This window comes from Rhinolophus sinicus, linkage group LG11 (assembly GCF_036562045.2).
Source record: "Rhinolophus sinicus isolate RSC01 linkage group LG11, ASM3656204v1, whole genome shotgun sequence".
NCBI lineage: Eukaryota > Metazoa > Chordata > Mammalia > Chiroptera > Rhinolophidae > Rhinolophus > Rhinolophus sinicus.
The window spans coordinates 70,978,202-70,993,022 of record NC_133760.1 but is presented as its reverse complement, the minus strand read 5'-3'; the positions used below and the strand labels follow the sequence as shown (position 1 = coordinate 70,993,022).

The following is a 14,821-nucleotide window of genomic DNA, read 5'->3' as shown; positions in this document are numbered from 1 at the left end:
ATCAGATAACACTTCACAGCCAGTAAAATGAACAAAAGGCCCATGATACCAACCACTGGTGAGGATACAGAGCATATACAATTCTTATACATTGTTAGGAGTGTAAAATCACACAACCGATTTTGGAAAACTGTTTAGCACTTTCTGCTAAAGTTAAACATACACCTATCCTATTACCCAGCAATTTCAATTGTTGATATTAACTCAATAAAAATGAAAGCATGTGTCTGGAAAAAGGCTTGGTAAAAGAAAGTCTATAGCAACTTATTTATAATAGCCCAAAAAAAAAACACAACTGGAAATAAACCAAATAAAATATCCCTCTACAATAAATATCAACAAACTGCGGATACATCCAACACCAGTGAATCTTGAAAATATGATATTGAGCAAAAGAACCCAGGCACAAAAGAGTCCTTTATAAAACTCAAGAACTGCCAATGCTAATCTTTGATGACTGAAATTGTAACCATAGGTGAACTTCATCTCTTCAGCATGCATTCTACTTTAATCCAAGCTCCCTCTGTCTAGCCTGATAGAACTATGACACCGGCATTCTTTCCCCAGATGCTCCTACCTGTGCTAATACTGTAGGTCCGCTTCTTCTAATCATTAAGCTTTTAGAACATTGGGTTCTGATCAGTGTCAAACTCACTTAAGAATAAAGCTGCAGGTCTATCAACCATGACGAGGATATAATAACTGAACCTCAAGCTAGAATAAGATTTCGATCAAACAAAGCTAACACCTTGGCCTCAGTTATGTTCCAGCTCTGGAGTCATGAGAGAGGAACAGCCCCACAGACGTCCTCCCCTGGGAACTGGACCAAACAAGGCCACGACTGACACCAGCACCTGAAGCCATGATCAGTGGCTCCTGCCTTAGTCCCGACCAATCAGCAGAGCCCCCAGCACCAATTCCTATAGCAACCATGATTAATGATTTTCCCTTGTATAACCGACCTGCTAGAGGCCACAGAGAGCCAGGTTTCTGAGAGCACTACCTTACCTGTGTCTCTGGACTTGGCGCCAACTCCTTAAATAAACCTTTACTTTCTTTGCTGCAAACTCCTTGTCATTCAGGGACTCTAGTCCTGCTCCCCACACAAGAACGCAGGAAATGGTGAGGCCAAAAAGGAACACCCATGGAGCCATAGATAGATGGCCTTGTTTGGTCCATACAAAGTAAATAGTTTCTAATTTATAATACCACTATATTCTTGCTGGCAGCTGGGTTGGAGACACAGGAAGCAGGAGCCACACGATCTGCAGCCTACGGGCTGCTTCTCTGCCAACCAACCAACCAACCAACCAACCAACCAACCAACCAACCAACCCCTTGCTAATTGCACTCTGCCCTTACTAGCTCAGCCAAGGGCAGTTATATCAGTGGCCAATGGCTAACCGGTAACAGCTGATGGCCAACTAGTCACAGCTGATGGCCATCTAGTACCTGAGCCAGCACCTTTCCATGTGAGGTCGAGATCCTGGAAACTGCTCTCTGGGACTCTGTCCCCACACTCCTGCTTGTGTATTTTTTTGGCTTGGATGCGCGCAAAGTTGGACCCTTTGCATTTGCAGTAACAGAAATCAGAATAGTGTCTACTATGGTGGGTAGGAATTGACTGTACAGGGCCAGGAAAGTATTTTCTGAGGTAATCTAAATGTTCTATAATTGATTGTCATATTGGCTGTACAGGTCTATACATTTTTCAAAATCCATTGAATTATATATTTAGGATTCATGTAGTTCCCAGTTTACAAATTTTACTTTGACAATAATATGATGCAATAAAGATAAAGTTTCCTTGTGTACACTTCAACCATTGCAAATATAGGTATGAAGGGGAGCAGAATAGGCCACCACAAAATGTGCTACTTTGGCATGTGGATTGCTTTGAACTGAAGGCAGTTGAAGACCCCGCAGATTTGAGAAAAACTTGTACCTCTCCCTTAACTACCTGCAAGAATTTAGATGGGGGACTGGCCCAGAAAGAGAGCTATGACTGGAGGTAACTTTTTATCTTAATGACCTACCAGTCAGGAAGGGCAAATCCCCAAATATCTGCTCTTCTTACTCTCCTTGACTCACCCTCCTCCCCTTTGAGGTCCCAGGTCCGTATTGCATTCCTTAGCTCAGGATGGCATACAAGTCTCAACTGCCCGATGTGCCCTTGAGTCTCGTGCCTTGCAGCTCCCACACATGTGTAATTATATTTGTTTTTCTCCTGTTCATCTGTCTGAGGTCAATTTAATGATTAGACCAGCCAAAGACCCTAGAAGGGAAGAAAGGAAAAGGTTTTCCCCTTCCAGGTATACAGGGGAGCTGGGGGACACTTCTTAGGAGTTAAAGGTTATCAAATTGATGCCATATAAAATATAACTTTCACTCAAAGAATAACATTGCTGCTCCTTACCATGGCATTTTTATTAGTGTAGTGATGTTTTTAAACCAACATATTGTTATGATTTGTCAAATACCCAAGGCTGCTTTCCTTCTCTGCACTTCTTACCTCATGGAAGGAGCTATAATTAAGTTTTTCCTTGGAGTTATTCACAAGGAAAAGACGGGTTAAAAGGCAGATCAAGATGAGTTAGGTCAAATAATAATGTAATTTAAAACTGGGAAAAAGACAGCCGATATTAAATTGGTTCTTAAAACTAGTTAATATTGCTGAAATTTTCTCCAACGAAAACAATTACAGAAGTATATTGTTAATATCAAAACAGCTGGAGTTTTTATTTAGCAAATAAGAATTATTTATTCAAAAGCAACTTAAAATTGTTTTCTTCGACTCAAGGGTCTTTCTTGCTGGCCAGAAACTAAATAGTTTCTAATTTACAATGGAAGACCAGCTCCAGTTCGTTTTGTTCGTATCAACTTCAAAACAGGAAAGGAGAACAGAACTATCACAATACATAATGCTTTTTATTCTAATAATTGGTATTTTTTAGATACAAGGTTTAAACTTTCACCTTGTTAGAGAATATTGGTAAAATAAGAAAGCCTAAAAAGTTTAAGACCACATACAGTCCTCTGTTTCAAAGCCAAATCAGTCTCCTGAAGTTCAGAGAATTACTGGCTTTATAAATTAGAAAAGAGAATTAGTGAGTTGTTGTCTTCCTAAAATTGCCCAGCTGCCTCTAATTTGGGAAAGATAAATGCAGGCTAGGAAGACCAGCTGAAGCTGCCAAACACAAGCCTTAGCAGGGAGCCAACCTGAGTGGGAGAGAAGGCACAATCCATTTGCACCTAAAGCTCTTTGAAGTTGGGGAAGGTTTTGCTAAGCAAATGCCACAGAAAATTCCTAACAGCCTCTTGAACTCTTGTCAAATTCAGGGCTGCAAAGTATTAGCAGTAACAGCCCGCACTTTATACACCTGGAATTTTCACCCCTAGAAAGCAGAATTCTGTCTCTTTTGAATAAAAAGAAACAATAAGGATAAGGGATCAGTCTTGAGTCAAATTAGAACACAGTGAGTGTTGGACAAATTCCCACAATGCCATGTCACTATCCTACAGTTAATGTCCATGTCTGCCACTCAGAACATGATCAGTCATTGGAGGGTAAAACCAATTCTGCGTGTATCCCATCAACATATTGCATATGAAATAATAAACAAAGAAAATTATGCTGTCTTAACACTGAAAGCAAGCAAACCTTAACCTTTCCTTTAACAAACACTGAACACTTCCTGTGTTCCATGTAGTTTACATACACACTCATATTTTTAGTAATCCTGCAGCTGAAGTATTGCCAACCTCACTTTACAGATGAAAAGACACAGAAAGATTGTAATTACTTATCTGGCTGTCCACAGGGATAACATCTTTCTGGACATTGTGGCCCCAAGCCATAATAACAAATGTATACTACACTCAAAAATATGTATTGAATAAATTAGTAAATGAATGAATGAAGTATAGTTGTGCTGACCTTGTAATTGTTTTGACCTTCCTCCTTGAAAAATACACAGGTTAGGATAAGCAGAAGAAGGGGAGTGAAGGCAGAAAAAAAAAGTGGAGGGGGAGGTAATCTAGTATGTGAAAATGCGTACTATCAAAGAAAGATAGGCTTATAAGTACAGATGATAGCAATTTGAAAAGCTACTAGGGAAAAAAATAATCCAATCTCCTTTCATTACATGTTCTTGTTCCTAATTCAATTCACAATCCAATGGTGACATGAAATACCACACTCTAGTATATTACTTTGTTGGAGAGTCAGAAAAATGTAGACATCTGACTTGTGCAAAACTTGGATGCTCTGTTCAAGATCGGTTTGCTTCTATAGCCCCTGTATTCATCTTCACACCAAGTCACTTGAATCAGCGATGATTAAACATTGCTGAATTCAATGTTGGTATGCTCTTAATTTCAGTTTTGACATGATGTAAAAATGTCAGCTCCCTCAAATCTGAGAACAATCACTTTTAGCCTGTCATGCTTGAGATTGTAATTTAATTCTACATTGTATGCGGAAGAGAAGAAAGTTAAATTCAGTCTGTTTCACAAACATTTTGCAACTCCGTCTATAAGATGCCATGAAAAGCAGACAATGACTCTATCATTATCACAAACTGTTCATATTCCTGAGGCTTATAGCTTAGTATGTAAATTCCTTTCCTGGTTGCATAGTTGCATTATATTTATGGGGACTGCAATGGAAATATTTCTTCCTGGCTCTTTGAGACTGAAAATTGTTTATAGGTATATGTTTTTAAAATTGACGTTCATTGATAACATGTGAATCTGTGTATCAGATGTGGTGTAATACGTACATGTTTTTTAAAATCTGCAGTGCATTAAATTTAAGTTGGCAAAAAGATTATTAGAATTCCCAAGCCAAGGACATCCCAGGGACTTCTGGTTTCCAGTTCAGCATGTAAAAATCTTGGAAGTCCCCACTCCATCCTAAAAAATAAAAAGCTGAACAAATGGAAAAAATCAACAATTCTTCCTCGATCAATAAGCATAGTGAGGTCCCAGGACAAATCTCTGCTTCCAATATTGGAGAGAATGACAGACAAATACAAAGAATCACAACCTACTGGAGCAGTATTCTTAATTGATCTAAGAGAAAACAGTTTGTTCAAAATAACTACAGCAACAATGTATTCGATTGTGTGTGAGTGTGCACATTTATATATAAGTGAAATGAATGACAGCAGTGATACACGGTGTGGGAGAGAAGAACGAGCATTATTTTGTTACAGCTGGGGATTTCAATCTCCATCAGAAATGGACAGATCCAGCAGGCAGAAAATCGGTAAGGACAGAGTTGAGCTCAACACCACCATCAATCAACAGACATCTATAGACACATCATCCAAAAGAATACACATTCTTCTCTGGCCAAATCATCCAGTACATTACTTTTTTTGACTGAACTTTTTCAGGTCTCCCTTGGAAAGTCTTACTTTTAACTGTATGTATTACTTACTGTTCTACAAAATATAATGTCTGATCATTTTTAGAGTCCCAAATGATGTTTTATAATGTCCATTATAGAATGATACATTAGTCCCACAAAGCAACAGGACGCGTTGCATCTAATAGGTACGATGCATACCATAATATAGTACCTAAACATCATTTGGTACTATATGTTCATATCGAGGAGTTGCCGGGGACTCTTACTTTTGAGATCTGTTGAGAACAAAATAATCTTACAACCAAAAAAACAAAAAGATGAAACATATTCTTTCTCAACCAGGTATTGGTAGCTCACAACCTGGGGAAAATAGAAATTACAACCTGTTCGCTTGGGAAGAGACATTGACTTAACCATTTGGGCTCTCAAAAGAATTGTTGTGAATCTCAAACGTCAATTCTGTGGAAATATTGCTGTGCTCCCTGGAGGAATTCCTCCCTTGTGCAGTAAGACCTACAAGTCCACTGAGTCCGAGACTGAAGGGGTGAGAAGTGACCATTTTTTCTATAGGTTACGTGGGGTAATAAGGAAAGGGGCTGTGCTCAGCTTTATCCTCTCGTTCCTAATTCTGTGCACTTTTAAGATAGGAGAGAAGGCAACATGGATTAGCCAGCTCTACGTTGTTTCCCAACCTGTTCATTCTGACTGTGAGGGAGACACCCCCCACACTGCCAATGATTTAAGGTGTACCCTGCATCTGCCAGGACAGCACTTCAACCTCTCAGCGTGTTGTCACCCAGATGGTACCTGACTGTCCAGTTGGTCATTGCAGAGTTTTATCTAACCAGATATTTCTGGGCAATAGGGACAGGGTAGGATGAGCAGATTCTGTGAGCATTCAACAACTGTCTCACTTCCTCCTCTGTGAAGTGAGTTCCTTGGTTGAAGGTAACGTAATTCGTGAGACCATAGTGGGGAGTAAGGCTTCCTGTGTGTCCATGAATGATTGTGTGGACACAAATGCTGTAGGCAAGAAAGACCAATCCACATACATATTAAATATATTACTGAGAATCAGTTAATGCCCTCTCAGTGATAAAATGGATCCAATATACATACTCTAAGAGCCACCAAGGGGTCAGTTAGTTCCCCTGGGGAATACTGTTATCTCATGACTTACTATTATCCTCTGCTGTGGGTAAATTGGACACCCGGTTGTGCTGGTAGCCAAATCAGCCTTGGTGAGGAAATACCCCCGTGGTTAAGCCCACAGAGAAGTCCCATTCATACCATCAAAGTGACATTGTCAGGAATCCATAGAGCAAGCATCAGAAAGGCCAGTGAAAGAGGCTGACTCATACCCACTGGAGAAGTAGCCTTGTCCACTGGGCTACTGGCAGCTCCCTCTGCAGCGGGTGCCATCAGGCACCTACACAAGACAGTATATGTGGATGCACTTACGTACACAAGGCACATCTGTCCACACGCACCTCCCCCAAAACTCCTTTTCACCAATTTTCCAATGTTCATCTTTCTAAGTCTCTTTGCAGTTGATCAACCTTTTAGCCACTGCTCATGGATCTCTGTAGATCTATACCACCAGCCATTTCCCGTTCCACACCAAAAGTGGACAACCAGATGTACCACCTGAGTGTCTTCCCTCTGGGACAATTCTTTCCCTTGTACAGTGGCCAGCGTATGTGCAGGCCCTTCTCTAAACCAGACTCGCTATTGACAGCCTGGTGTGTGGATCGTTCTATGAATCAGCTCATTTATTTTTGTCATTTAAGTGATCAAGGGAACTCTCCATAAGGCCATCGTTGTTTGTTGAGGGCTAAGTGGAAACACAGTAGGAGTGTGTACCGTGGGGTTCTCAAGTACCTACCCCATTGGGTTTACTTGTAACTTCCTGACCTGCTAGGGCATTTTTGTGTGTACCATTTCCACTTCCCAACGGCATGATGCTGTGTATGGTCAACTTTATGGCTGGGTGGATGTGATAACACAGTTTATTATAGGCCAATAGAAGATCAGAATTAATTAAACGGGAAGGCCATTAGAATAAGGTGGCTTTAATGCCATGGGGACCTAAGTAAGCAAACCAAAATCTAAGCCTGTAAATACCTCAAGGTTACAAAATCGAAACACTAAACATAATCAGTCACAAACAGCCAACTGGGCTTTAAGCTACAGCCGGTCCCTAATTTCCTTGCTGTCCTTCTGCCTTTTTTCTGTAAAGTCTCTCCCCTAGCCCCTGCTGGTGGAGTGCTTCTAACCACCTCCTGTTTGGTGTTGCTGGATTTGAATCGATTTTTGTTCAAATAAGCTCTTAAAATTTTATATATGCCTGTTTGTCTTTTAACATCTGTGAAATGGCTTAAGTTTGAGAGCTCTGTAAGAGACCATGATTTCTCACTATAGCACCTTGAGTAAATTTTTTTTCTGCCCTCTAGAGCTAGGATTTCTCTGCTCATATATGTCAAGTATTACCACAGTAGGCTGTTATAGTGGGCTGAGTGGTGGCCCCTAAAAATATATGTCCATGTCCTAATACCAGGACTCTGCGAATGTGACCTTATTTGGACAAAGGACATCTCCAGATCTGATTAAGGATCTTGAGATGAGATTATCCTGTATTACTCGGGTGAGGCCTAAATCCAATCCTCAGGAGAGAGAGGGAGAGAAGACTCGACACACAAAGAGGAGGAGGCAATGTGGCCACAGAAGCAGAGACTAGAGGGATGCAGCCAAAAGGGCTGAGGAACAGCCGGAGCCCCAGAAGCCTTAAGAAACATGGACAGATACGCCCATATGTCCAGCAGTGAGGCTCTGCCCATGCCCTGACTTCAGACGTCTGGTCTCCAGAACTGTGAGAATACATCCCTGTTGCTTTAAGCCATGCAGTTTGTGGTAATTTGTTAAAGCAGCCCAGGGACACTAATATACTAATATAGCTGTGCCTTTCATTCCTGTGGATCTGGTCATCAATTAACCATTGTTACACATCCCCGAAGGGTCAAACCTAAGGCTGCTTTTTATAACTGTTCACTTTTTCCTTGATGGTTAAGCTTCACGCCCTGGCTCCTATCATTGGGGATTGCATTATTCCCATTGAGTCTGGTTATTAAATTCCATTGCGGCACACCCACTGCTATCCCAGCCTACAGGGACCAGTCAGCACAGAGCTTTCAAGGATGCTGGTAATGGAGTACAGAGACCCCTAAGAGGTGCATGAGGTAATAGATGCAGGCCAACCATCCATCTTCCTGAGCCATGATTTCCTGGCAAGCTCTGGCATTTCAGCCTCAATGAGACAGGCCACTTCAGTGAATGTACTAGCAATTCTCAGGCCCTTGAGCCAAACATATTAAATCCTGAATTCTAGGCAAGAACATCAGTTGATATAATCAATTTGAACTCGATATAATCTTTTGTATTACCCTTTTTAGAATACTACCCTTGGAAGAAACCCTTATCCATGCTCCTGTGACTCTTTACAATCATCATGAAGGCTTTCTGAATTTCTACCCGGGCCTTTGTTAGAGATCCAGGGCCTTCAATTTATCCTTTCCTTTTTGAACCCTCTCTAGTGTAAGTAACATCCTACGCCACCATCTTTGTCACCAAGGTGACTACCTCGGCTAATTGGTCTCCCTTTCCTTATCCTCCATCTGGACCCCATTCTATGCCACCACTCACGATACGTGGAGTAATCGTAAAGCGGTCACATGCTGCATAGTACCACTGTCCCGTATCCCCCGGCAAGGAGGAATCCACATGCTCTTCAAATATGTAAGCAGCTTAAGTGTAGGCGTCCATGTCAAAGTCCGTGTGCTGGGCCAGTCCTTGTACCCGTCACTGCTCTGTCAGGGTCCAGAGGAAACCTGGGGACACACTCTGAGGAGTAAAAGGACTGTGTACAGAGGAGAGGTCCCGACTTAAGGAAATCGAAATGAAAATTGAACCACCTTAAACCGAGCTACAAAAGAAAGCTATTATCACCCGTAAGTTGAAGAAGGAAAGAGGAGGAATGAGTCTCCGAATTCAGAGTTGTAGAGTGTGAGGGCTGACCATTCACCCAGACATGTGGTCTTAGGCAGACGAATCCAGTCACTGACGACAATAACAGGCCACAAATCAGACGGGAGAAGCCGGGAGAGTACCCCAAACTGTCTTCCTTTCAGACCTCAGATTTCCGGCTGATGCTTCCCACTGACTTTATGTTCTCATCAAAGCGGCGAATAGAGATTAGACTCCAAGGACACAGAGCAGAGAGAGGGGAAAGAGGCAATAACAGCTGAAGAGGCAAATGAAGGCTCTCCAGCAAAAGCCGTGCTGTTTTACCTTTCAATATATTTTTTATTTGGTTTGCTAATATTTTGCTGAGGGTTTTTGCATCTGTATTCTTTGTGAAAGTGGCCTGTCCTTTTCTTTCTTGTACTATCCTTGACAACTTTTGATAGCAAGGACATGCTGGCCTCATGAGTTGGGAAGTATTCATTCTTTTTCTTTTCCTTAAAAGGATTATCTATAGTTAGAATTATTTATTCCTTCAATGCTCAAAAGTGACACAAGACAATTTTACGTGCACTACATTGGGCAAAGCATGTTACCTAATCCTGCCTCATTTCAAGAAGGTGGAGAACTGCAATCAGTCTCCCTGGAAAGAGAAGAGAAACAGCCTTTTCTTAACTCACTTGTCTGTGTGTTTTTTTTTTCATTTATAAGGTTAAGTGTGTTAAGAACTGTGAAGGGTCTGCGATGCTAGCCTAATTGCAAGCTAACAAGTCAGTCTGCTACAATTTCATGGATGACAGAAGACATGAGACTCCTGGTCAGAGATAAAGCACAATTTATTGTTCACAGGAATAGCAGCAGCCAGAATGTCAGCTTTTTGTACTAATTCCCTCAAGGTGACACAAGTCCACATGACACGTGCACACAGTGAGTTGTGTTACAGGATATAAAAATCCTGGGCTTAGAGACTCCGAGTCTTTTATAGCAAACAGTAACACTAACTCTGTCTTCCAAGACTGCCTGCTACACAAACATCCTTGAAAATGAGTCTCAAAAAAGCACTAGTGCCTCTGATCAAAAAACATGCAGAAACATTAAGAAGCCTGTGAAGAATCCTCGACTGACTTTTTTTCTAGACCTACTTTTGTACCTAACATAGAGAGCCATTACTCATTTTTATTGTGAATTATAATTTATCAAAATAAAGTAACTTCCTTTGCTCTGCTACTTTTCTTCCCAATTTCACCCTTGATATTATTGCTACCAATTTTATGTTGTCTGTCTGCATATGACTGATAGAGTTTTATTTTTAACCTTTATACGCGTATGTCATTTTATTTGGGGTACATATCTGGCACACAGTATACAGTTCTCTTTTGATGCAACATGAGAATAACTATCCTTTACTAGAGAATTTCAACCCATGCCAATTTATGCACTGAGGTATTCTTAATCTTGTTTTTCTATTATATGTACTTCCTTGCTGTTAACCTTAAATACATACATATATATAACTATGTCGCATGTGTGTGAAATATTGCTACTTGACTTATAGATCTTCACTTTTATTGTTTCTCTCTAGCTGGATTATCTTCTATTTAGCCACCCAGACCCACTCTCCCCTTAGCTACTCTGCTCTTTGTCCTGAAGCTGTATAAATTGTTTAGAAGAAGACTTCTACTTCTTCTACTTTGGGGGGCGGGGGTGGTTCTGCCAAAGGGAAGCTCCAGCAGGAGACTGGAGGTAGGAGAAGTGTGAGATCAGAGTATTTATTTCTCTAGTTCAGGAGATCACCTAGGGCTGGCTGGTCCCTTGAAAGTTGGTCACTGACCCTCTCTGTTACCTTCTTTACACTCTCTTTCTGGGTTTCCAGAACTCTCCCTCCCCAGGTTCTTTGGAGACTAGGGGTAGATACACCTTATCTGATACCGGCCCTGGGTTCCTGCAATGTTCCTTTCGTTTCCCTACACACTGCCTGCCCACATTTTGTATTAAGTCCCTTTCTGAATAAACTCTTCTTGAATTGTCAGTGTACCACCTACTTCCTGGTAAGACTGACTCATACACCCATGGTCATCATTGTACGTCTCTTGCATGCGTCTAGTCAGGGTCATCCCCTCAGTTTATTGGACAGAGGCACTGCTATCGTTTACTTGATCAAGTTTATCCTCCTACAGAGCTTTCCTCACTGCCCTGCTAGCGGGTTTTCCTTACTGTCCCACTAGGATAAAAGAGAGTGCCACTGTTTTCCAGCATGGAATGTACCTTTTGTTTGTTTGTTTATAAGTAGTTTCAGTTATTTTACTGGGATTTTGTACTGATGGAAGGTGAAAGTAGAAGATAAAAAGTAAAAATTCAAAGCCCTGTATTAAAACATAGTGTCTTTTCTTCTACCTGTACAGATTTTCTTCTACCTGTACAGTGATTCTGTGTTTCCTCCCACCCAAGTACTGACTATTCTTTGATAACTACATTTTACCTAAAATAAATGTCTTGGGTTGAAAAGTTAAGCCTAGCTTTTGTTTGTCTGTTCATTTTAACTATAATGCACCTGAAATTTTTTAAACTTTTAATGTGAAAATACGTAAAATGTTCTCTTTACTTTAAAATATTAATTTTAGTAACAAAATATTTCAATTTAACACTGTCTAACAATAAATCATAAATATAGGGATGTTTTCTCTTCATACAACTTATGATACTATGAAAAACAAAATCAGTAAAAATATAAAATTCTATTTCCAGATTGTGTGACCTCTGTATTACTCTCTTAGCAGTGGACAAAAATGCTGATCTTCAAATACTCCTGGGTCTTCTAAGGACTAGGTCTCTGGCATTCTACAAAATTAGGTGTTGTTTCTGTGGGACATTGCTTTCTCATCTCCTCTATTTCATCGTCATCAAACATAAATGAAGCCAGCACTGGAATTTGAGAAAAATAGTTCTTAGCCAGGATATGTTTGTGTTTGATCTTGTGAATAAATGTGGGTTCATATCCCTGAAAAGAAAAGAAAACCAAATTCTATTAAATGTCACAGATGTATTTTGCCAAGTAAAAACACTTTCATGCCTCAGTGCCTTTGCTTGTCAGTTTCTTCAGCCCAGAATCCATTTCTCCCCACTTGGTCCATCATCTTTCAGGGCGCAATTCCCATTTTGCTTTCCTTTATTTAACCTGCAAGCCTTTCCTGATTCTCCTTCTGACTGGTGAGTGCAAATGAATCCCTCCTTCCTCTGTACTTGCAAATGCTTTTATGTATTTTAATTGTAATAGTTAATCCCTTCTACTTTGAATGTCACGATCTTCTTGACAGTGTCTTCCATGATAAAGAAAACTTGAAGGCTCAGACTGGGTCTTTTTCACTAAGGTGTCTCTCAGCACAATAAGATAAATACTTAGCAGGTAATTTTGAATGGATGCACTTGAGTCACCTTGGTTCATTCTTTCAGTCTATTTCAACACTGATACAAATACCAACTTGAATTTTTTTTTCTTCTAAAATTGGTCCTTCCCTCCATATCTCCAGAGTTCAAAATAAAGATCACACTGGTTTTGTGACAATGTCAACTTCTCTTTGGTTACCCTTTTTACTGCCTCAGATTCCCAACTTAGGAGTCCATGCACTGCTTCTCTTCTGGGTTCTAAACAGAAAACAACATTCCTCTCCTACCAAGTCTTTGTGCCTCACCATTTTTATTTGTCCTTAATTAATTATTAGGTTTCTTGTCTCCTCCACAGCTAAACCAGTGCTCTGAGCTTTCAGTTATGCAGAACTGCCACATTACTATAAGGTCATCTGTTTTCTAACCCGAGTGGCAGACTCCTAGCTGCCAACCCAATGTGATTCTCTTTCCCTTCTGTATTTAAGGCCTGATTTTGTACTTTGTGACATGTCCAGTTTTCCTAGCCTTTATTCCAGATAGGGGTGGCCACATGACAAGTTTCTTGCCATTATGCATACACAAATGTATAATGGAAGTCATTGGATAGCGCGTACAAGAAAGCTTTACAGGAGGAAAGATTCACCTGTCACGCACCTTTCGGCTTGTCCCATACCTGGGAGATGGAGACAATGCAGGAGATGAAGTAGCTGTTTTATCTCTAACAGTCTACACGCATGAGAACAAAAGCTAAAGGTTAAATACGGCTGAGGAGAAAGTTAGAGGGCCTGGGTTTGTGACAGCATTGCAAACCACCAAAGTAGCCCGACTGCCAACCTCTGCACTGCTTGTTATATAAGAAAACTAGTCTCACACATTTCATTAAGTCATTATAAACTACATACTCTACTAGCAGCAATTCAAACAATGAAGAATTGTATTTTTCTCCAAGTACTTAACACAGTATCTGGCACATTCAAAAGTAAATTCTGGATGAGTTAATAAATACCACCTATTCTCTTTATTAATATTAATTGACCCTTCTTTTAAACTAACTCACAAATACTACCTGTATCCCCTCCTAAAATTTGTTTTCTGAGAGTAAGACATCCCCTCACTAAAGATCCCTCCATCGTGCCAAATCAGAGGTAAGAAAGCCCTGAGAACAGGAACCAAAGGAAACGATATTCCTGCAGCAAGTATAAGGTGGGAGCATCCTGGGCTCATTTTAAAGTTTCCTCGCCACAGACAAATCTCCCAGGTCAAACAGTCATCCTTTGCGTTAATCTAATTTTGTCCCATCACTTCTTAGCCCATATTTATTCAAGAAAAATGAACACATTTCTGTTATGCAACATTAAATTACACATATGCAGGACTTTATAGGTTTTCAAAGTGCCTTTATAGAGTCAAAAAGTAATCCTTAAAGATGAGCTAAGCATATTATGGTAATAGAATCAAAGGAACAAGCAACTCAATGAATCATGTAAAATGAAAAGAGCCAACACCTATTATCCCCTTTTTATCTTATCCCCTTTTTACAGATGAGAAAACCAAGCACAGACCCTGACAAACTTGCCCAATGACTCCCACCACGCTCCTTCGCGATGCAGCCAGGATAAGTCAGAGCTGCTCTGATCACCACACAGGTTCCATGTTTCTGTTTAACCTTTACAGAAATCGATGAAGCAGAGGGCAGGCCGTCATGTCGTTCGGATTGTTAGTGACAGGACGGGAAATACTGGGGCGGGTCTCTTCACCTTAAATCACTGTCGTTCCTACTTTGGCCAATGTGCACATTACGAGAAACTGATCTACCTCGTTTATAGTTCAGAGAACAGAAGTCTGTCTCCACGTTTTAACTCGTGTCATGACTTCAGGGAGTCAGGCTGATTTTAACTTTTGAGGTGTATTGTTGTTTTACTTATTGAGAAAGCAAATATCTCTGTGTGTTAAAGAAGTTCTGGAAATGCTTTAACTTGCTGCAAGACATAAATTATTCTTTAACTAGGCTGAATATCAATAGGTAAAAGATTACACCAGGCTGGA

At 40.5% G+C, this 14,821-nt stretch overlaps 2 protein-coding genes across 5 annotated transcripts in view; both read right to left on the bottom strand.

Annotated features, from left to right (window-relative positions):
- SLC13A1 (solute carrier family 13 member 1) overlaps positions 1-14,821 on the bottom strand; it is a 259,980-nt gene that overhangs the window by 243,692 nt on the left and 1,467 nt on the right. The window lies entirely within an intron of this gene.
- The window catches only part of IQUB (IQ motif and ubiquitin domain containing), a 50,906-nt gene continuing 46,294 nt past the window's right edge, over positions 10,210-14,821 (bottom strand). For all 4 annotated transcript variants that reach the window (XM_074315656.1, XM_074315657.1, XM_019750074.2 and 1 more), the window contains one exon: positions 10,210-12,389. In XM_074315656.1, the coding sequence (XP_074171757.1) occupies positions 12,207-12,389 (183 nt within the window). In that variant the 3' untranslated portion in view covers positions 10,210-12,206. The remainder of the gene's footprint in view (positions 12,390-14,821) is intronic.